This window comes from Caretta caretta, chromosome 3, assembly GCF_965140235.1.
Source record: "Caretta caretta isolate rCarCar2 chromosome 3, rCarCar1.hap1, whole genome shotgun sequence".
Taxonomy (NCBI): Eukaryota; Metazoa; Chordata; order Testudines; family Cheloniidae; genus Caretta; species Caretta caretta.
The window spans coordinates 155,133,730-155,156,646 of record NC_134208.1 but is presented as its reverse complement, the minus strand read 5'-3'; the positions used below and the strand labels follow the sequence as shown (position 1 = coordinate 155,156,646).

The 22,917-nt window shown below is 44.6% G+C and overlaps 1 protein-coding gene and 1 long non-coding RNA gene across 4 annotated transcripts in view; both read left to right on the top strand.

Moving 5' to 3' along the window:
• The window catches only part of RBKS (ribokinase), a 112,981-nt gene that overhangs the window by 967 nt on the left and 89,097 nt on the right, over positions 1 to 22,917 (top strand). The window contains exon 1 of one of the 3 annotated variants that reach the window (XM_048843437.2): positions 2,492 to 3,106. The exons of the other annotated variants lie outside the window; for them this stretch is intronic. Within the exon in view, the coding sequence (XP_048699394.1) occupies positions 3,087 to 3,106 (20 nt within the window). The 5' untranslated portion in view covers positions 2,492 to 3,086. Of the gene's footprint in view, positions 1 to 2,491; positions 3,107 to 22,917 lie in introns of those variants that run through there. 3 annotated transcript variants of the gene reach the window in all.
• Positions 20,190 to 21,695, top strand: LOC125633739 (uncharacterized). Its single transcript, XR_012667468.1, has 2 exons — positions 20,190 to 20,724; positions 21,133 to 21,695. It is a non-coding gene; the product is annotated as an uncharacterized LOC125633739 (long non-coding RNA).

Sequence of the window (22,917 nt, the reverse complement as noted above, 5' to 3'; positions counted from 1 at the left end):
AGCCGTTTGTGGTAACTTGACGACAGGGACATTGAGTCTGGGGTTTCCAGCTGTACTCAGGCTGTTCAAAGTTCTCTTTGCCAGAAGGGCAAATTATATTTTTCACTCAGACCATAGTAGTCTGTGAACCCTTTCTTAGATCCAGGCAAATCTACCAGAAGGACAGTTTGATTTGATCTTAAGAAAGTAAATAAAGCATGCAAACAAATCTTCAGCTAGTTCAAAGGTGATTTTCTCTACCACATAGGCAAGTGACAGTTTAATATGCTAACTCCCCCCCACACACACACACACACACACTCGCGCGCGCCCCTCAAACCAACCCATCAACCTATATCAGCATGGGATAATACTGAAGTTCCTGGTCAAGAAAGTATAAAGTACATGGCTCAGAAGAATATTGAAGGTGAGAAACATAGACACAGACACCCATTCCAGAATTCATGAAAAACTGTCCATGGGTTTTGTGTCAGGAAGATTAAGTGTTTTGTGTAATTTGTAGAAAGCATCAGAAGCTTTCTGAGAAAGAGTCCTCTTATAAGCAGGGGTAAGACCTTTTAGAATTGATCCCTATGTGTACGTGAATGCTCCAACGGAGATTTAAAAGTCCTAAAAAAGAAAATGCGGCCTTTTATCCATGAAAAGTTCCTGTTACTAGTTTGTTCTGTAAAATGCAGTACGAGGAGATGCAAAAGTTTGTCCCATATATAGCACAACTGTCACAATTGTTAAATGCAGTTACAGTCTTAGGCCCTGTCCTGATTGGAAAAAAGAGTGTGTGTTTCAACTGTGTTAGTTTAATGTGATTAAAGCTTGGCCCTTGTTAAAACACATAGGATAACACATTTGAAGTCATGTTAGCTGGACCTTTTATAGCTGATGGATTAAAACATATTAGCCTGCACATTAATAGGCGTTGGAGGGCTTTTCACTTGTGTTAAGCTAACTTGATTTAACTAATATGATTGGGAAAACCTATCCATTTTGCTCTTCAGTACACCGGGCCTTGGGCCTTATGTGTAAAGTAGTGTTATTAAAAAAAAAAATGTGGAAGGTTGCAATAAAGTTAGCTCAGTTGAGCTAGCTTAACTTGCTTGAAACTCCACTTAAACTGTGTCTACATTGATGGCAAGTGGGGTTTTCAGTTGAGTTTGTAAGCCAACTTGATGAAAAAGCACCCCTTTTCTAAGTCTAGAGAGGTCTCTGCGATTTTAAAATGCTCTACATTTGCAGGCCAAAAACTACTTTAATCTTGTATCAAATTACGTTAATACTCATGATGAGGAAGACTTTATATGGGCAATTTCAAAGTCTCTGAGGGAGGTGTCTCAGAAGTGCATACAGAAAGCTAGATGTATTACTGTGCTTGCTGATGGATCCAGTGATGAATTTGCATCTGAGCTAAATCAGCATGCATCAGATTTGTGGAAGATAGGAAACCTTGTACTCTCTTTGCTGGTGTACCATCTGGAAATAAAAACAGAATCAGGGAAACCTGGTATTATCATGTGGGGAATAATAGCTTTGTGAGAGTTGTGAATATCAAATCAAAACCTATTAGATCTTGTGTAAACAGGGAAATGAACGGGAATTGCTATTCTGAAATATTTAATCTGGAATACTATTCCTGATTAATTCCCCATTTGGATGCTGTTATTCTGGAGTGAATCAGGAATAGTATTCCTGATTAAATTCACAACCTATTTTATTCTAGAATAATTTTCTACATAGACATGCCCTCAGTTTGAATTTAGATAGCAAAATTTGTACATAATGTGCTGGTCATGTTTAGACAAGATGCTCTTGTTGTGGTTGATGCCATGCAAAGCAGCAACCTGTGCTTTATATTCGGGATCTTCTATGTAAAAAAATCCTATCTTGAAAAATTTGAGTTTGTGTTGAAAGACATTTAAGTCTCTTGTGGCACCTTGGAGACTAACACATTTATTTGAGCATAAGCTTTGGTGAGCTACAGCTTACTTCCACTGAATGCATCCGATGAAGTGAGCTGTAGCTCACTAAAGCTTATGCTCAAATAAATTTGTTAGTCTCTAAGGTGCCACAAGTCCTCCTTTTCTTTTTGCGGATACAGACTAACACGGCTGCTACTCTGAAACCTGTCATTTAAGTCTCTGTGACACTGGCAACCCAGCTAACCTGTATCTGACCCAAACCACTGAACAAGAGGCATTACAGTTGTATCAGGACAATTCACATGTATGAAAATTTCAAAGAGATGTACTAGACCAGCAATCATTAACCAAATCATTTGTAGTAATAGAAACCAAGGGTAAATGCGAAGTGTATTAGTCTGTGTTTACCTGTATACTATTAGACGTTTAACAATGTAACTAAATTAGCTTGTAGATACTAATCCCTTTTCATGTCTTCGCAAAAAGAAAAGGAGTACTTGTGGCACCTTAGAGACTAACCAATTTATTTGAGCATGAGCTTTCGTAAAGCTCATGCTCAAATAAATTGGTTAGTCTCTAAGGTGCCACAAGTACTCCTTTTCTTTTTGCGAATACAGACTAACACGGCTGTTACTCTGAAACTTTTCATGTCTTAATTGCCTTTACATATGTATGCAACTGTTTTCAGTCAACCTTAAGATCAAAGATGTGAGACACTGCATGAAATTAACAATATTGCATATATTGTCTTCGGCTTTTCTATCCATGATATAACGTATAACCGGCAGTTGCCTTATGTTAATCAGTGTAACTCTATTACTTGTGTATGCATAAATAGAATGTTAACTTCAAAGTGATGGGACAGTGTGTGCTCAACAAAGAAGACTCCTCAGTCACATGCTGTGCTCAAAACACTTAACAGCCTGCTTCAGCTATAAAAGTGAAACCTGGGGCCTGATCCTTTCATCTCTAGTCTGCTGAACTTTGAACAGGGAAAGTTTAACCTGTGGGACTAAGATCTTCCAAGTTATTTGGAATACCTGGGAAAATTTATGGAAAGACTCTCTATCAAACTTTACATCTAAGCAGCATTTGGATTCTGACCTTTTGAGATGGTTCCAGAGAGACTGTTACAAGCCAGCAGATACAACTTCACTGCTATGATCCTGATCTATGAACACTGAAAATCACTTGTATGTATATGATTCCGTAACCATTTAATAACTCTTCTTTTCTTTTATTAATAAATCTTTAGTTAGTTTGCTAAGGATTGGCTGACAGAGCGATATTTGAGTAATATCTGAAATATATATTGACCTGAGGGTAAGTGTCTGATCCTTTGGGATTGGTAGAACTCTAAGTATGGTGAATAGGGTTTTCAGTAACCTATCACTATATTTGACCTGTTTGCCCAGATGGGCACCAAGGGCTGGAATGCCTAAAGGGGACTGTTTGGCTTCTGGTTAACTAGTGTGATATGGCAGAATTTCTTTTGTTACTGGCTTGATTAGTCTAATTATAGAATAAAGAACCAGTTTTGGGGACTGTCTGCCCTATTTCTTGCAGTCTGCCCTGAGTATGGCATTCTCTGTGTGGCCCATCCGGGCACCCGCTCACAGTCCCAAAGAATGATGGCAACTTCAAGCATGTACTGGTTACTGAGAGCTATTTTTGAGGTCTCCCCAATGTATGCTGGTTTACTATAATGAGGACAGAATACTGAAGGCAATGATCAAAAGTTATTTCTCTCACCTATTTGGAACATATTGCAAAAATTAAATCAGAAGCTGATGTAGCCCAAGTTAGGGGCACTCTTAAGGAGATCAAGAGAGACACATTTTTGAGACATTGCATTTAATGAAAGACTTAGCACTGACACTGAATTCTATCTTACTTTTCTAGAAGATAATCTTATTGTTGAGGATTGCCTAAACTATAAAATGCTATGCTATGATTCACAGCAATGTAATGCAATCTTCTGTCTGAACACTTAACTTTAAGGATGGCAGACTTGAAGGAATAAACATTTCTGGGTCTTTGTGACAAAGTTACAAAAAATATCAGATGCATATGCTTGAAGCTTCCATTAAACATATGGATGCCAGATTAACCAGGCTATAGCAACAACCATTCAATGCTTTACTCCATACAGTGGTCTAGCAATTAAAAACAAACAAACCAAAAAAAAAAAAGAAGAAAGATGGCCCTTTATAGTGGTGTACAAATTGAAATCCGCTAGACCAGTTTACACAAGTGGTGAGTGAGAAGGAAAAGGAAGAGTGCCCTGTTCAAATATTGCTTCTAAAATTAGATTTAAATACCATCAAATTCACTAGAAATGATAGTGTACATGCATATTTTTAAAAAGGTTTTAACCACGAGGCCACCTGCCTTATAAAAGACTGCTTTTATTAGAAATTCTGTTCTCACTGTCATCGCCCTGCAGTGGCTGAACATGGGTTTTCCACAATTACTTTAGGATAATCAAAAGAAACTCACATACATATATTCTGGCTTCTAGTGAGACCAGGAACAGAACATATTTGTGGGCACAGTCACAATCAACACTTTATCAGCAATAGCAGACAGTAGTAGTGGAAAACAAGACCAGCATTATTCCGTATGGATCAGATCTAGATATCAAAACGGATGCAATCTATAATATCATTTAAATATTAGACATTTTACTTGAATTTTAAAGTTTTTGTTCTGACTCACATTCCCAGACTGGTGGTGGCAGAAGCATATTATAAGGACAAGATAGTAAACATATAAGCCGAATGAGAGTCAGACACTAAAAACACTTAAACAGAAGAAACTTTAGTACAATGTTCCAAAACAGCAAAAATGCAGAGAAATCCCTTTAGACAATTTCTGCAGCAATTTCATATTAACTTGAGAGAATGAGACCACAGCCCAAAAATGAACAACATTTTTTTTTGTTGGATGTTCAAAATTTGAAATTTTTGTTTCCTATGGATGTTCTCCCCCACCCCACCCTCGCCACCTCCAGTCTGTACAGTCCCTCTTAGAGCTGGGAACTGAAACTAGGAGTCCTGGCTCCCAGCCCCCTGCTGTAACCACTGTTATTATTAATTATTATAACAAGCTGGCTGACTGACTCTGGAAGAAATTTAAAGAGATGGCAGAGAGAGCATCAAGCTACGGAGCAGCCTGAGCCCAAATCGGAATAAACAGTAGTGACAAATGCATATATGGGATTAACCCCCAAGCACACTGTGAAGCCTTATTTTATTTGACAGCTAATGGATGTATTGTGTCTGTTTTTGACAGAGACATAAATGTTCTGTCTCCTCTAAACTTTGGAAATACTTGCATAGTTTGTCTTGCCAATAAAAGACCAAATTCCCTGCAGTGTAAATTGAGGGAGTGCCGCTGATATGCATCCTGGAGGGTTTTACACCTTCCTCTTAGAGCGTCAAAATTGGCCACTGCCAGACAGGATATTGAGTAAATTGTTTGTTGGCCAGTTCTGGTATGGAAATTCCTGTTCCTAAGTTATGTTCTTGCTAAAAATTGTTAAGTAAATACATTGTTTACCTTTTATTTTTATTTAATACATCTTTAATTTCACTTTCTTTGTGGGACAGAGGACAATATTTCCTTCCTCTTCTCTTTCAAATGGACATTTTTTCCCTTTTCTCTTTTCCTTCTTGGTTTCCATGCATGTCTTTTCCATGTGTGCACATTTCCACAAGCTCACACATGTGCACATTCGTCGTCTCTTTACAACATCCTTTCCTGGTTTTATTATTTTTCTGCTTTTACCCACATGCCCCTAGCAGCAAAGGGAAAATCCTCCTCAATACCCACAACCAATATCCGCAGCAGTAGCACCTAATTCTTGTTAGTTTCAAACTGCTGTTGCCTGCAGCGGGAGGAAAGCACAACTGTGAGGTAGTACAAGTGTAGTACAGCTGAGGAAATTATTCTGTTGGATCCGGAGAAGTTAGTAAGGCATGAGAGAATGTGTCATCTATGAGGTTTTGGTTTTTTTAATTATTATTTATTTATGTAGTAATGAGAGAGCTCGGCTTGATTTCAGAACCTGGACTCTTTTTGTGTCTTGTTCTCTCTGACCCAGCAAGGCCTAGGTATTCAGTAATGCAGCACACAGCATCTGTGTTGTGTTTTCTGCAATGACTCCTATGGCAGATCTCAAAATGGCACGGATTAGCTCCAGAGAAAGTCCCATCCGCTCTTTCTTGGCTGTAAGGAAGAATTATGTGACTTGGGACTCTTGAAGGAATGAAGGGTGAACATCAATGGGATGGAATCCTATATAATGGAATCCGGGGGCAGTGGGGGAGTGTTCCTTGCATGTACAGTTCTTGAACACTTTAAATGTTCTGAACTTTGATTTACTGACATGGTGCCTGATCCAGAGCTCATTCAAATTAAAATCTTTTCACTGACTTGAATGATCGTTAGATTGAGTCTTCAGGGCATAAGCGCCATGATATATTTTAGTCTGAAACTCAAGTCTACAGACGAAAGTTTTGTTTTTCAGTGATATGTGCACTAAGAATCACTGCTATGATATTTTGGAGAAGAACATTTTAAATCCAAAGAAAATTCACTTTCCAAAAATGACATTTAAAATAAATCTATGTATTAAGCAGAATCAATGGGAAAGAGGCCCGGTTACGTGTCATTTAGGTTCGTACATAAACGTGAATGCAAATGCAGCTTTTGTGGCAAATTAAAATGTGATTAGTGACCTAAGCTGTTACTGTTACCCACAATACAAAAATGCTGCACTATTTATCATGATCAACACTCACTGTCTAAGAGAAGCTGTTGTCTGGTAAAACCGGAGATGGTATGGATCTTAACTGAGGTGCATTGGTAGTATTCAGGAAACCTGCTCAATACTTCTGAATGTTGTCCCTGGTTCTTACCAGTAACATTTACTTTTGTTGTTTGTTTTTAAAATAGGTATATGAAGGTTGTGTCACAATTCAGGGCAACTGCACCTATATTCCCCCTCCGTGATCCAGCTTTTGGTTCCTAGCCCTCGCCTCTCTTAGGCAGATATCCCTGTCTCTCTTGCTCCTGACTGGGTTCCCTGTCTGCACTGTGTTATTCCCAGCAAGCTAGACAGGCCAGCGTCTGCACTTAGCTATCTCTCTTCAGAGACTATACGCAGCATAATTGCCCACAGGTGTAAGTTACCACACAGCTCTGTCTAAGCCAGTGGTTCTCAACCTGCTTATCATTGTGGGCTGCTGCCAACAATGTGTTACCTGGACTGCAGGATGAGAACCACAGCATGCCTCTCCCTCCACCCCACGAACTGCCCCCTACAAACCCCCATGCCCAGCACGTCTCACCCAAAGACCCCTCCACAGAGTGGAGCCCTGGATGGGGGGCTGGGCAGCAGGGACCCCAGACCCCACTGTGTGGGGCCGGGCAGCAGCCCCCACCCTGGACCCAGCCGGGCAGCAGCCTCAACCCCACAGGGCCGGCCGGCAGCTCTAACGTCGACCCTGTGGGACAGTCCCCGGGTCCTGTGGGATCGGGCAGCAGCCCTGGACTCCAACCCCGTGGGGCAGTCCCAAGACCCCCGCTGGGCTGGCTGCCGACCCTGGACCCCTGCTGGGGCAGCCCCAGACCCCGTCACGCTGGGGCAGCCCCAGACCCCGTCACGCTGGGCAGCCGGGAACCCGGACCCCATGCAGCCTGTCGGCCTTTAGCACACAGCTGGGCCACAGTTGTGTGCTAATTGGGCCGCATGCTGGCTGGGGGTTGAGAAAAGTTGGTCTAAGCAAACACTTTTATTTGTAAGGTGAAAGCATTACAGAAAAAAACATATTAAAAACAATTTTAAAAATTTCTATGCATGCTAATAAGCTCACCAGAGATCATCCCCCACAACTCCAACTGGGGCTCTGGTAGCAGTCAGTCCTTCAACCCCCAAGCAGAGATCTTCCTGTGGTTACAAGTTCATAACAGTCTCAACTCAAAACAAACACACCGACTGGGCAGATCAGCCTGTTTCTTTGTACAGCTTGGGCTTTTGATTTTCAGATTCCGAAACAGTAATAAGTAGACAATGGTCCCTTCCTCAGGGCATAGCTTCAAAAGGCTGGATTTTTGCATAATTAGGAGGAAGGAATTTGCGTTCACCTCCCCCCTACACATTTTCCAGTAAATCCACTTCACACATATTGTCCAAAAGAGCATTCCTGTCTGCCACATTATTCGGTGTAGTCTTTTGATCATCCAGGCCTATAAAAATACATAGCATTTGTGTTTAATACAATGGACTCCAAAGATTCTTAAACTTATTTCAGTACGGTTGTCTAAAGATGTTTCAGGAAAATTGCCATATCTGTCACATATAACAAACTGAAGGAAATATAAAGATGAAACTTTCTGTACACTATCTTTTAATGCAGAAGTCCAACAGGACTCCACTTATGAGACTTCACTTAACTAAAATTTCCCCTACCTTTTCATTTGGGTATGGTGTCTTCACTTCTTGTCTTGAACTGTTTTGTAGTATGCCTGTGCATTATCAAACTGCTGCCTACCATCCCAGAGGTGGCTGTATTTTAGTGAGGAGTTACATGATCCCCGTTTATAAATTTGTATATCTAGTTTGTAAATTGCTTTGGGATCCTTTAAGATAAAAGGCTCTACTTAAATGTAAGATCATTATCTCCTCCAGCATTCCTCCACCCCTGTGCTCTGCTCAGACTTCTCTCTTTCAGCTAGGGCTTGATCCTGCAAGGTACTGCAGCCCTGCTGTGTCAAAGCACTTAAACACAACTTTTAACTTTTCAACCCTTGAGTAATCTCACCAACTCCTATGGGACTACTCAAGAGCTGAAAGTTAAGCAGATGCATATGCGTTTGGCTGGATTGGGACCAGAATGCTCAGTACTCTGCAGGATCGAGTTCCAGCTTCTGAAGTTACACCTTGCTTTGTGTTGCTCTGTGCCTGAAACAGCCTTACAGTTCCCTTCCTCCCACTCCTTAAAAACTGACTGACTTGTTCCATGAAGGATTCCAGCTATAATAGCCATGCCTAGTTCTTTGTTAATGCTCATGGAGTTAGCCTTTAAGCCCTTCAGAGCAGAGACCTAATGTCTGTTTGGCACAGCGAATTTATTACATAGAACAGGAGTGGGCAAACTTTTTGGCCTGAGGACTACATCAGGGTATGGAAACTGTATGGCAGGTCATGAATGCTGACAAAATTGGGGGTAGGAGTGTGGGAGAGGTGTGAGGGGTCCAGGTTCTGGGGTGGGGCTAGAAATGAGGAGTTCAGTGTGTGGGAGGGGGCTCTGGGTTGGGGCTGCAGGGGGGGTGAGGGCTCTGGGGTGGGGTTGGGGATGAGGGGTTTGGGGTGCAGGAGGGGGCTCCAGGCTGGGACCAAGGGGTTTGGAGGGTGGGAGGGGGATCAGGGATGGGGCAGGCTGTTGGGGCTTGGGGGAGGTGAGGGCTCTGGCTGGGGGAGGGGCTGGGATGAGGGCCGTGGGGTACAAGAGGGGGCTCTGGGCTGGGATCGAGGGGTTCGGAGGGCAGGAGGGGGATCAGGGTTGTGGCAGGGAATTGGGGTGCAGGGAGGCTTAGGGGTGCAGACTCCGGGAGGCGCTTACCACAAGCAGCTCCCGAAGCATGTCCCTTCTCTGGCTATGAGGTGCTGCCAGGTGGCGCTGTGCGCTGTCCCATCAACAGGCGCCACCCCTGCAGCTCCCATTGGCCAGGAACTGTGGCCAGTGGGAGCTGCGGGGGTCACACCTGCAGATGGTGCAGCACGCAGAGCTGCCTAGCTGTGCCTGCGCGTACTACATAGGAGCCGGAGGGGGGTCTGCCATTTGCTTCCTGGGAGCCACACGGAGAGGGGCAAGGCCCGCACTCCAGTCCCTGGCTGGAGCGCAGGAGCAGGGCAAGCCCCAGACCCTGCTCCCCGGCGGGAGCTGAGGGACAAATTAAATGGCCTGACGGGCTAGATGTGGCCCGCGGGCCATAGTTTTCCCACCCCTGATATAGAACCATTGACATTCATGGACCTATATAAGTAAAATTCATAATGCCACTGTGCCTTGGAGATGGAGAACACCTAGTGGGTCAACTGTACCTCTGTCACTTTCCATTTTTTTCACTGTTTACAGTCATAAAACATTTTCCCTGTAGTATCTTGGTGTATGTATGTGTTTATTCCGAGTGTCTTTCCCATTCCACCCAGATTTCCCTCCTTTCTAGTAAAGTGAGGTCACTAGAAACCTATGTTTGTGATAATAGTCATTTCCATGGCAGTAGACTATGATGTCATCAGTGGAGGATTATGCCCTTCCTATGTGTGTTTGCAATTAAAAATTATAGTTTGTGAGAGAAAGTTTGTGTTTACCAAGCTTTTAAACATAGTCCACATGAGGCTGGGAAACTATTGCTTAATTCTCAAGAGAGTTCACATGGGGTAATGGAATACATGAATTAGGAAGCCTTTTGATTCTAGCAGGTGATAAGTTGCATTTTAAAAAAAAAAAGGAAAAGAAAATCAGTCACTCTGTCTTGCTCCTCACTTGATGAGAGAGCACATTTGTGTCTGACACAGTACCTTATCCCAGTATGCTTTGTATTACACAGAACCTCTTCTGTAATGTCTCGGCTTAGAACATCACAATTTTTCAGTCACACTTGTTTTTTTTTTCCTTTTAAGGAAGTCAGTGCTAAACAAATATACTGTAAAATATCCTGCTTTACCCACAGAAACGTAAAACATTCCAGCACGCATATCACTCCTTTCATCTCTATTTCATTGGTGTCCTACTTGTCAACTATCAGTAGTTCAATCTCTTTTATGTCTTTAACCTTGTGAGGTATGTGTGTTTTCTGCTAGCTTGATCACAGCAGAGGCTGTTTTCTGCCACCTAATATTGAAAATAAATTAGCTAATTGAAAATCCACGATTAAATGTCACAGCTACTACTGCAGATGAAAACCATACACTTGAAATTGTGGGTTTGAGGTGTAATTCATTTCTTTCCTGAAATAATGCAGCAATCTCAAAGCCAAATATAGGTGAAAGAGATTTGAATACAGAAGTTATGGAGTTCAGCTTAAGCTTTTATAAAAAAGGTAATGAGTTTTGATCCTGGAAATGGAAAATAAATAATAATAAAAAGGTAAATCTTTATGGATTTTGATTATAGTTAATTCCACACACACAAACCTGAACTCTCATGGAGTCTCTTTCTAGGGGTATGTCTACACTACAGAATTAGGTCGATTTTATAGAAGTTGATCTTTAGAAAGCGATTTTATAGAGTCGATTGTGTATGTCCCAACTAAGCGCATTAAGTCGGCAGAATGCACCCTCAATACCATGGCTAGCATCTGACTCACGGAGCAGTACACTGTGGGTAGCTATCCCACAGTTCCTGCAGTCTCTGCTGCCCATTGGAATTCTGGCTTAAGCTCCCAATGCCTGATGGGGCAAAAACATTGTTGCAGGTGGTTTGGGGTACATGTCGTCAGTCTCCCCTTTCTTCTTCCCTCCCTCTGTGAAAGCAATGGCAGACAATCATTTCACGCCTTTTTTCCTGGGTTACCCATGCAGACGCCATAGCACGGCAAGCATGGAGCCCGCTCAGCTCACCGCTGCTGTTGTGAGCATTGTAAACACCTCGCGCATTATCCTGCAGTATGTGCAGAACCTGACTAGGAGCCGCCAGCACGAGGACGATTGTGAGGAGGACATGGACACAGACGTTCCTGAAAGCACGGGATGTGGCAATTGGGACATCATGGTGGCAGTGGGGCAGGTTGATACAGTGGTACGATGATTCTGAGCCCGGCAAACAAGCACAGACTGGTGGGACCGCATAGTGTTGCAGGTATGGGATGAGTCCCAGTGGCTGAGAAACTTTTGCATCTGTAAGGCCACTTTTCTGGAACTTTGTGAGTTGCTTTCCCCCACTCTGAAGCGCAGGAATACCAAGATGAGAGCAGCCCTCACAGTTGAGAAGCAAGTGGCAATAGCCCTGTGGAAGCTCACAAATGCCTGACTGCTAATGGACAGCCAGGAATCAGTTTGGAGTGGGCAAATCTACTGTGGGGGCTGCTGTGATCCAAGCAGCCCATGCAATCACTGACCTTCTGCTAACAAGGGTAGTGACTCTGGGAAATGTGCAGGTTATAGTGGGATGGCTTTGCTGCAGTGGGGTTCCCTAACTGTGGTGGGGCGATAGACGAAACGCATATCCCTATCTTGGCACCAGACCACCTTGTCAGCCCGTATGTAACCCGCAAGGGATACTTCTCAATGGTGCTACAAGCACTGGTGGATCACAAGGGACATTTCACCGACGTCCACGTGGGATGGCTGAGAAAGGTGCATGACGCTTGCATCTTTAGGAACTCCAGGCTGTTCGAGCAGCTGCAAGAAGGGACTTACTTCCCAGACCAGAAAATTACCATTGGGGTTGTTGAAATGCCTATAGTTATCCTTGGGGACCCAGCCTACCCCTTAATGCCCTGGCTCATGAAGCCGTACACAGGCATTCTGGACAGTAGTAAGGAGCTGTTCAACTATAGGCTGAGCAAGTGCAGAATCGTGGCAGAATGTGCATTTGGACATTTAAAAGCTTGCTGGCGCTGTTTGCTGACTAGGTTAGACCTCAGCAAAACCAATATTCCCATTGTTATTGCTGCTTGCTGTGTGTTCCATAATATCTGTGAGAGTAAGGGGGAGACATTGAGGCAAATTGTCTGGCGACCGATTTTGAGCAGCCAGACACCAGGGGTATTAGAACAGCACAGCTAGGCTCGCTGCGCATCAGAGAGGCTTTGAAAACTAGTTTCATGACTGGCCAGGCTATGGTGTGACAGTTGTGTGTGTTTTTCCTTGATGCAAACCCACCCCCTTTGTTGATTTTAATTCTCTGTAAGCCAACCACTGTCCCCCCACCCTTCGATCACAGCTGGCAAAGGAAATAAAGTCATTATTGTTTTGAAACCATGCATTCTTTCTTTAGTAATTGGGGGAAAAAAAGTTAGGTAACTGACGAGGTAGCCCGGGTCGGGTTGGGGAGGAGGGAAGGACAAGGCCACATTTTTGATTTGTAGCCACACTACAAATCAAAACTGTTCGAAGGACAGCCTTCTGTTGCTTGGGCCATCCTCTGGAGTGCAGTGGCTGGGTGCCCAGAGCGCCCTCCCCCATACCCCCAGTGTTCTTGGGCGTCTGGGTGAGGAGGATATGGAACTTGGGGAGGAGGGCAGGCGGTTATACAGTGGATACAGCGGCAGTCTGTGCTCTTGTTGCCTTTCCTGGAGCTCCACCAGATGCGTGAGCATGTCCGTTTGCTCCCCCATTAGCCTCAGCATCGCCTCCTGCCTCTTCTCATCACGCTCACTTAATGCTTTCCTGGCCTTTGTCACTGTATGCCTCCATGCATTCAGCAGTACCCTATCAGTGTGGGAGCACTGCATGAGCTCAGAAAACATGTCATCGTGAGTGCGTTTTTTGTTGTTTTTTTTTGCCTTCTAATCTGCGATAACCTCTGGGACAGAGATGATGGGGGGAGCGTAGAAACATTTGCACCTGCAGGGGGATAAAAAGGGAGAGTAGAATTTAAGAAGATACATTTCTGAGAACAAAATGGAGACTCTTTCACAGTGAATCAAGCAATTCACAGCAGACAGCACATGTGCTTTAGGTACAAGGTTGCATTTTACCTTTTATATTGAGCACCTGCTGGTGTGATGACACATCACACACGGCTAGGCAACAGAATTCGGTTTCCAGGCAGCCACAGTAAGCCAAAGGGCTTGCGGGGTTGGCTTCCGCCTTCATAACGTGGGAATGGTTTCAAACTTCGGGGCCCTCCTTTCCCACAGCAAGCAATGCCGGGTGGGTTTGCCATTTAAAAGGAGGGGCAGCGGTTTTTGGGGGGATGTGCAGCGCACCCCTCCCCACACCTCACTGCGTGGCTATTCTCTGGGATGATCCCTTTTAGCCAAGAGCAAACAGCCCAGCATGAATGGGGTCCTTTTACTGTTCCCTTACAAAAATTCCCCTATTTCAACCAGGTGACCATGAATGATATCACTCTCCTGAGGCAAACACAGAAAGATAAAGACCGAATGTTGCTTGAATGAGACCAAAACCCTGGACCATTTGCTGCCATACTTTGTACTGCAGTGAATTCCAGACTACTTGGTACTGGCTTGGCATGGTAAAGTGTCCTACCATGGAGGACAAAATAAGGCAGCCTGCCCCAGAAACCTTCTGCAAAGGCTTTCAGAGTACTTACAGGAGAATTCCCTCTCCATTCCCAGACACATTAACAGACTTTTCCAGTAGCTGTACTGTCCGCGAATGCATCCCAATTCTTCAGGGCAAATCAAACATTTAAACACAATTGCTTTTAAACCCTGTACTGTAGTTACACATGTGCACTCACCAGATGTGCCTTCTCTGTCTTCAGGGTCCGGGAACCTGCCTTGGGAGGGTATTGGCTCCAGGATGATGAAAAGGTCCAGGCTGGTGGGGAGAACAGATTCTCCACTTGCCTGCTGCGCATTCTCCTCCTCTTCTTCCTCCTCCTTCCTCATTCACAAAATCCTCCACCCTGTTACATGAGACTCCCCCCTTGCAGGTAGGGTTCCCCCCCTAGAATGCCATGCAGCTGATCATAGAAGCATCGTGTATGGGGCTCTGACCCAGAGCAACCATTTGCCTCCTTTGTCTTTTGGTAGGCTTGCCTGAGCTCCTTAACTTTCACGCGGCACTGCTGCGTGTCCCTGTTGTAGCCTCTCTCCACCATGCGCTGTGCAATTTTGGCATATATATTAGCATTTCTTCTTTTTGATCGGAGTTCAGCCTGCACAGATTCTTCTCCCCATACTGGAATCAGATCCAGTGTCTCCCGTTCGGTCCATGCTGGAGCTCGTTTGCGATTCTGGGACTGCATGGTCACCTGTGCTGCTGAGCTTGCCACGCTGACCAAACAAGAAATGAAATTCAAAATTTCCCGGGGCTTTTCCTGTGTACCTGGCTAGTGCATCAGAGTTGAAAGTGCTGCCCAGAGCAGTCACATTGGAGCACTCTGGGATAGCTCCCAGAGGCCCATACCGTCGAATTACGTCTGCACTACCCAAAATTCGACCCAGCAAGGTCGATTTTAGCGCTGCTCCCCTCGTCGAGGAGGAGTACAGCAGTTAATTTTAAGAGCCCTTTAGGTCGACGGAACGGGGTTGGTTGTGTAGACGCATTGCTTATAAAATCAACTTAACACAGCTAAATTCAACCTAACCTCGTAGTGTAGATCAGGGCTAAATATCTTGCATTGGTGAATTTGAAGGGAGAAAAAACACCACATAATGTTGTCCATTTGCATTGAAGGGGTTTGGGGTCATTAGAGTGAAATAAAGGCGTGCTTACAACTTTTATTAAAGAACCATTAAGACTAATGACTACGGCGTCAGTATTGCTTCCCCTGAAATCAATGGAAACAGAATTGGGCCTTCTCTATTAGGACTGGAACAGGAGAGTCAAAGAAGAGAATGCTTATTGTAGATTCCAGGTGGGGACTAGCATTATAAAGCTATTAAGGTTCACGACAGCCCGCAAATCAGTGTCTTTGGTTGAAGAAAATGGAAAGTTAGTAAGAGGAGGCCAAAACATCAAGATCCATCAAATACATATTCATCCAAACAACGGTGTTTCTTTTCCGTGGTTAAAAGCATCACAGATTAAGGAGGTTTGTTCATTTCTGCTGCTTGAATCATACCATTCTAACACAATGGCCCGTACACTGTTGTGTGTTATATAATCTCACATGCTACAGAAGTACTGTTGTTTCCTTCTGATTGCACAGAATTTCTAGATCACTGTGCAGATGCAGGGAGCTGTGACACACAACAGTGATATGTAGGTAACTATGCCTAAGGCATTGGGGGAGGAGGCACTAAATGGAAGGGAGGGTTGGGGTGATTTCACTACCTGTGATGAAGTCAAAGACTTTATGAAAATTCCAGTACGCTATATCAACTGGACCACTCTTATCCACAAATGTTCAATTTTCACAATGGAGAGACATGAACTACGGGGTCCCCCAAGGATCTATACTAGGACCTGTGCTGGTCAATGTATTCATTAATGATCTGAAAAAGGGGGTGAACAGTAAAGCGGCATCGTTTGCAGATGATACAAAATTATTCAAGATAGTTAAGGCCAAAGCAGACTTTGAGGAGTTACGGAGGGATCTCACAACAGTGAGTGACTAGGCAACAAAATGGGAGATGAATTTCAGCAATGATAAGTGCAAAGGACTGCACATTGTAGAAAATAATCCCAACTGTACATATACAATGATAGGTTCTAAATTAACTGTTACTCCACAAGAAAAAAATCTTGGAGTCACCATGGATGATCCTCTGAAAACTTCCACTCAGTGCACAGCCGCGATCAAAAAAGGCTAAGAATGTGGTAGGAACTATTAAGAAAGGGATAAAATAAGATAGATCATCTCATAATGCCACTATATGAATCTAGGATGTGCCTACTCTTTGAATATTGTGTCCAGTTCCGGTTGCCCCATCTCAAAAAGGTAATAGTAGAACTGGAAAAATTTCAGAGAAGGGCAACAAAGATGAACATGGGCATGAAACGTCTTCCATATGAGAGGAGACTAAAAAGATACGGGTTATTCATCTTAAAAAAGAGATGTCTGGGGGTGGGGGCTGATAGAGGTCCATAAAATCATGAATGGTGTGGAAAAAATGAATAGAGATGTGTTATTTATCCTTCCCCACAATACAAAAAACAGAGGTCACCTGATGGAATTAATAGACAGCAGAAGTACAAACAAAAGGGAGTACTTTTTCACACAGTGCACAATTAAGCTGTGGAACTCACTGGTATGGGATGTTGTGATGGCCAAAAGTATAACTGGTTCAAAAAAGAACTGGATACATTCATGGAGGATAGGTCCGTTGATGGCTGTTAGCCAAGATGGTCAGGGGGACAACCACACAGTGGAGGTAATCCTGAACTTCTGACTACCAGAAGCTAGGAGTGTAAGATGGCTGGATCATTCAATAATTGCCATGTTCTGTACACTACACCTGAAGCTCTGATATTGGCCACTCTGAAAGACAGGATACTGGGCAAGAAGGACCATGGTCTGACCCAGTATGGCGGCTCTTAAGAATATAAGAATGCAAGTTATTTACATGAAATGATTTTGACTGGGCCTTGGCAGCTTCAGATGTATACTCTGAACCCCCTACAAGATTTGTGCTTCACCCCAAATTATGCAAAATGAACACTATGGTGCATTGTCAATATACTCACCAGGAACAAAGCAGTGTATAAAGATTTCCATCATGTGACACTTAATGTTGTTTGGCAAGTGTTTTTTGATTGCTTCTTAGGCTATTATTGTTTAAATGGATCGATTTCCTAGTCCTTCACCCCTTGTCTCTAGAAGGACTTGTATGCCAGCCACACAAGGTTGATCATAGATTAAAGGGGAAATTTTCTATGGTAACCCCTTATTAAAATGTCCATAGGACATCATTGACACAATGAAGATCTATTATATTTGAGATATAACACTAAATACTGAGAACATTGTATTTTTCTCCTTTATGAGATGTGGAACATTATGGTGAATAGTTCCCTTCTGTCTTGTTTATAAATTACTTACTGTATCTACCAGTAATGGAAATAATTCTCTTCCTAGATCCATCTATGGACATAAATATCTTTACTAGCATTTGGTGAATTTTAGTAGTCGTGACGGTAAGGAGCTGCTGGCACAAATCAGAAGCTGCAGTAAAAAATCTTACAGAATTGATGGTAACAAATGAGTGAAAAAACGTTCTGGACAGGCATATATGTGACATTGCCTTTAGGAATTGTCTGAGCTGTTCTTTCCATAGAAGAAGTTTACTAGCAAGGAATTTTTTAAAAATAAAAGGGGGGAGAGCCCTAATTGTTAGCGCCCCTTCCCTTCCTCCTCCCTCCCCGCTGTCACACACAGTAAGCTTTTCCAACTTGACATCTACTGTTTCCATCCTAGCCTAATATATGATGTATTATGTGCACAGACAGAACTAGAACAGGCTTCTTTACCTATATGTTTCCTAAACAAACGGGTGAGGGTATTTTACAGAATAAAGAGATCCTTGTGGAAGCTTATTGTGAAAGAAGGTATTATTGTCCCAGAGTAGGTTGGTTCTGTGTCCTCAGACACAGACTTTTACTTTCAGACTTTCATTTTTTTGTCACCTGTGAACCTGGACCTGCCTTTCAGTGCTTGTTGTCATGTCTCCCTCTAGCACAGTGGTGCTCAACTTATTTATAGGGTTGCCAACTTCCTAATCACACAAAACCATACACCATGCCCTGCTGCTTCTCTGAGGCCCCGCCCCACTCACTCTTTCCCCCTCCCTCCGTCGCTCCCTCTCCCCCACCCTCACTCACTTTCAGCGGGCTGGGGCAGGGGGTTGAGGTGCGGGAGGGAGGGAGAGAGGGCTTCTGCTATAGGTGCGGGCTCCAGGGTGGGGCCAGAAATGAGGGTTTCAGGGTGTGGGAGGGGGCTCCGAGCTAGGGATGAAGGGTTTGGGGTGTGGGAGGGGCGGCAGGGGTTCGGGGTGCAGACCCTGGGAGGGAATTAGGGTGCAGGAGGAGGTTCCAACCTGGGGCAGGGGGTTGGAGTGTGGGAGGGGGTTCAGGGTGCAGACTCCAGCCGGGCGGTGCTTACCTCAGGTGGCTCCCACAAGCAGCCGGCATGTCTGGCTCCTAGGCGGAGGGGCCAGGGGGTCTGCATGCTGCCCGCGTGGGCTGCATCACACAATATATATTCTACTTGATGATGTCACTTGCGCCACAGCTATGTGCTGATTGGGCCTCAACTGGCCTGCGGGTTGAAAACCACTGCTCTAGCAGCTAGATCTGTAAATTTCCTATTTATTCATAGCAAAAAGGAGTAGCTGTACCTTAAGTATTAGGGGCTTGTGCTCTTAACACAGAAGGTCTCCCTTTTGCTTTTTGATGAGAACCTTGGTGTGTCTATGCAGGGTTTGAAAAAACTACCCCACACTTATGAGCCAAAGCACTTAAGCCTACTACCCCAAGGTGAAACATACCTGAACTGTCACACTCTGACGGCCAAACGTTCCCCTCAATAATAAAAAGGAATACAAGAGTTGTGTGATGTTTTTAACCGTAACATCATCAGTCAATTTTCTATTTAATATTTTTATATGTAGCTTACTACATCTCTTGTATTATACCTTCTTTCCCTTTCTGGCTTCATTCCACATTTTTTTCCTTATCTTTTCTTTAATAGATCATGGTGTATCATTTCCTGAGTTGCCTTTAGTGTCACTTTCTTCTTATCTCTCTCCATTTCTTATCTTTCTCTATTTCTGCATTTTATTCTCTACCTCCTCTGATGTATTTTGTCTTTTTTCCTCCTACCTCTGATCTCCCCAAAAATCTCTTTCACTCTCTCACTACTGCATTTTCCTGCCTACCCCCACGCCAATCCATGCATACATATGTAGACCTTCATAGTGTTACCAGATACCTACTAAGTAAAGGACTAAACCTATTAGTCCAAGACTGACATGAAAGATAGGGAGGGGATGGCACTGACCAGGGTCAATGCCCAAGTGAGAAACCAAGAGTCTTTCTTACCCCCAGCTACAGAGAAATGAGAGCCAGCTTCCTCCTTCCCAGAACAGCACCAGTACATTCCTCACTGTTGCTCATAGCTTTCCCAAGCAACACCTGTAGAACGAAACTGACCTATTTCTTTTCAGTTACACTATCACAGGGGCAGTGAAAATGATCAAAACTCTAGTCAGTTTTCTTTCTGCTATAGCTAAGCCCTGGTCTATACTAGGACTTTAGGTCGAATTTAGCAGAGTTAAATCAATGTAAACCTGCACCCGTCCACACGATGAAGCCCTTTATTTCGACTTAAAGAGCTCTTAAAATCGATTTCCGTACTCCACCCCTGCCAAGTGGATTAGCGCTTAAATCGGCCTTGCCGGGTCCAATTTGGGGTACTGTGGACACAATTCAACGGTATTGGCCTCCGGGAGCTATCCCAGAGTGCTCCATTGTGACCACTCTGGACAGCACTCTCAACTAAGATGCACTGGCCAGGTAGACAGGAAAAGAACCACAAACTTTTGAATCTCATTTCCTGTTTGGCCAGTGTGGCAAGCTGCAGGTGACCATGCAGAGCTCATCAGCAGAAGTGACTATGATGGAGTCCCAGAATCGCAAAAGAGCTCCAGCATGGACTGAACGGGAGGTACGGGATCTGATCGCTGTATGGGGAGAGGAATCCATGCTATCAGAACTCCGTTCCAGTTTTTGAAATGCCAAAACCTTTGTCAAAATCTCCCAGGGCATGAAGGACAGAGGTCATAACAGGGACCCGAAGCAGTGCCACGTGAAACTTAAGGAGCTGAGGCAAGCCTACCAGAAAACCAGAGAGGCGAACGGCCGCTCCGGGTCAGAGCCCCAAACATGCCGCTTCTATGATGAGCTGCATGCCATTTTAGGGGGTTCAGCCACCACTACCCCAGCCGTGTTGTTTGACTCCTTCAATGGAGATGGAGGCAACACGGAAGCAGGTTTTGGGGACGAAGAAGATGATGATGAGGTTGTAGATCACTCACAGCAAGCAAGCAGAGAAACCGTTTTTTCCCGACAGCGAGGAACTGTTTCTCACCCTGGACCTGGAGCCAGTACCCCCCGAACCCACCCAAGGCTGCCTCCTGGACCCGGCAGGCGGAGAAGGGACCTCCGGTGAGTGTACCTTTTAAAATACTATACATGGTTTAAAAGCAAGCATGTGAAAGGATTAATTTGCCCTGGCATTCGTGGCTCTCCTGGATGTACTCCCAAAGCCTTTGCAAAAGGTTTCTGGGGAGGGCAGCCTTATTGCGTCCTCCATAGTAGGACACTTTACCACTCCAGGCCAGTAACACGTACTCGGGAATCATTGTACAACAAAGCATTGCAGTGTATGTTTGCTGGCGTTCAAACAACATCCATTCTTTATCTCTCTGTGTTATCCTCAAAATGCGACCTTGTAACGAAAGCACATGTGCTATGTATGTAATGTTAACAGCAAGGTTTACCCTGAAAGACTGTAGCCACTGTTTTATAAAATGTCTTTTTAAATACCGCTGTCCCTTTTTTTTTCTCCACCAGCTGCATGTGTTTCAATGATCACAGGATCTTCTCCTTCTCAGAGGCTAGTGAAGATTAGAAAGAAAAAAAACACACTTGTGATGAAATGTTCTCTGAGCTCATGCAGTCCTCCCACACTCGATTTTAAGAGCACAGACGAATGCGTGGAGGCAAATAATGTCAGAGTGCGGGAAAGCACAAAATGACTGGGAGGAGAGGTGGTGGGCTGAAGAGAGTAAGTGGCAGGCTGAAGAGAGTAAATGGCTGGCTGAAGACAGGGCTGAAGCTCAAATGTGGCGGCAGCGTGATGAGAGGAGGCAGGATTCAATGCTGAGGCTGCTGGAGGACCAAACCAGTATGCTCCAGTGTATGGTTGAGCTGCAGCAAAGGCAGCTGGAGCACATACTGCCACTACAGCCCCTGTGTAACCAACTGCCCTCCTCCCCAAGTTCCATAGCCTCCACATCCAGACGCCCAAGAACGCGGTGGGGGGGCCACCGGCCAACCAGCCTCTCCGCCACAGAGGATTGCCCAAAAAAAAGAAGGCTGGCATTCAATAAATTTTAAAGTTGTAAACTTTTAAAGTGCTGTGTGGCATTTTTCTTCCCTCCTCCACCACCCCTCCTGGGCTACCTTGGTAGTCATCCCCCTATTTGTGTGATGAATGAATAAAGAATGCATGAATGTGAAGCAACAATGACTTTATTGCCTCTGCAAGCAATGATTAAAGGGAGGAGGGGAGGGTGGTTAGCTTGCAGGGAAGTAGAGTGAACCAAGGGGCGGGGGGTTTCATCAAGGAGAAACAAACAAAACTTTCACACCGTAGCCTGGCCAGTCATGAACCTGGTTTTCAAAGCTTCTCTGATGCGTACCGCGCCCTCCTGTGCTCTTCTAACTGCCCTGGTGTCCGGCTGCGCGTAACCAGCTGCCAGGCAATTTGCCTCAACCTCCCACTCCGCCATAAACGTCTCCCCCTTACTCTCATAGATATTGTGGAGCACACAGCAAGCAGTAATAACAGTGGGAATATTGGTTTTGCTGAGGTCTAAGCGAGTCAGTAAACTGCACCAGCGCGCCTTTAAACGTCCAAATGCACATTTCTACCACCATTCTGCACTTGCTCAGCCTGTAGTTGAACAGCTCCTGACTACTGTCCAGGCTGCCTGTGTACGGCTTCATGAGCCATGGCATTAAGGGGTAGGCTGGGTCCCCAAGGATACATATAGGCATTTCAATGTCCCCAACACTTATTTTCTGATCTGGGAATAAAGTCCCTTCCTGCAGCTTTTGAAACAGACCAGAGTTCCTGAAGATGCGAGCGTCATGTACCTTTCCCGGCCATCCCACGTTGATGTTGGTGAAACGTCCCTTGTGATCCACCAGTGCTTGCAGCACTATTGAAAAGTACCCCTTGCGGTTTATGTACTCGGCGGCTTGGTGCTCCGGTGCCAAGATAGGGATATGGGTTCCGTCTATGGCCCCACCACCGTTAGGGAATCCCACTGCAGCAAAGTCTTCCACTATGACCTGCACATTTCCCAGGGTCACTACCCTTGATATCAGCAGATCTTTGATTGCGTGGGCTACTTGGATCACAGCAGCCCCCACAGTAGATTTGCCCACTCCAAATTGATTCCCAACTGACCGGTAGCTGTCTGGCATTGCAAGCTTCCACAGGGCTATAGCCACTCGCTTCTCAACTGTGAGGGCTGCTCTCATCTTGGTATTCATGCGCTTCAGGGCAGGGGAAAGCAAGTCACAAAGTTCCATGAAAGTGCCCTTATGCATGCGAAAGTTTCACAGCCA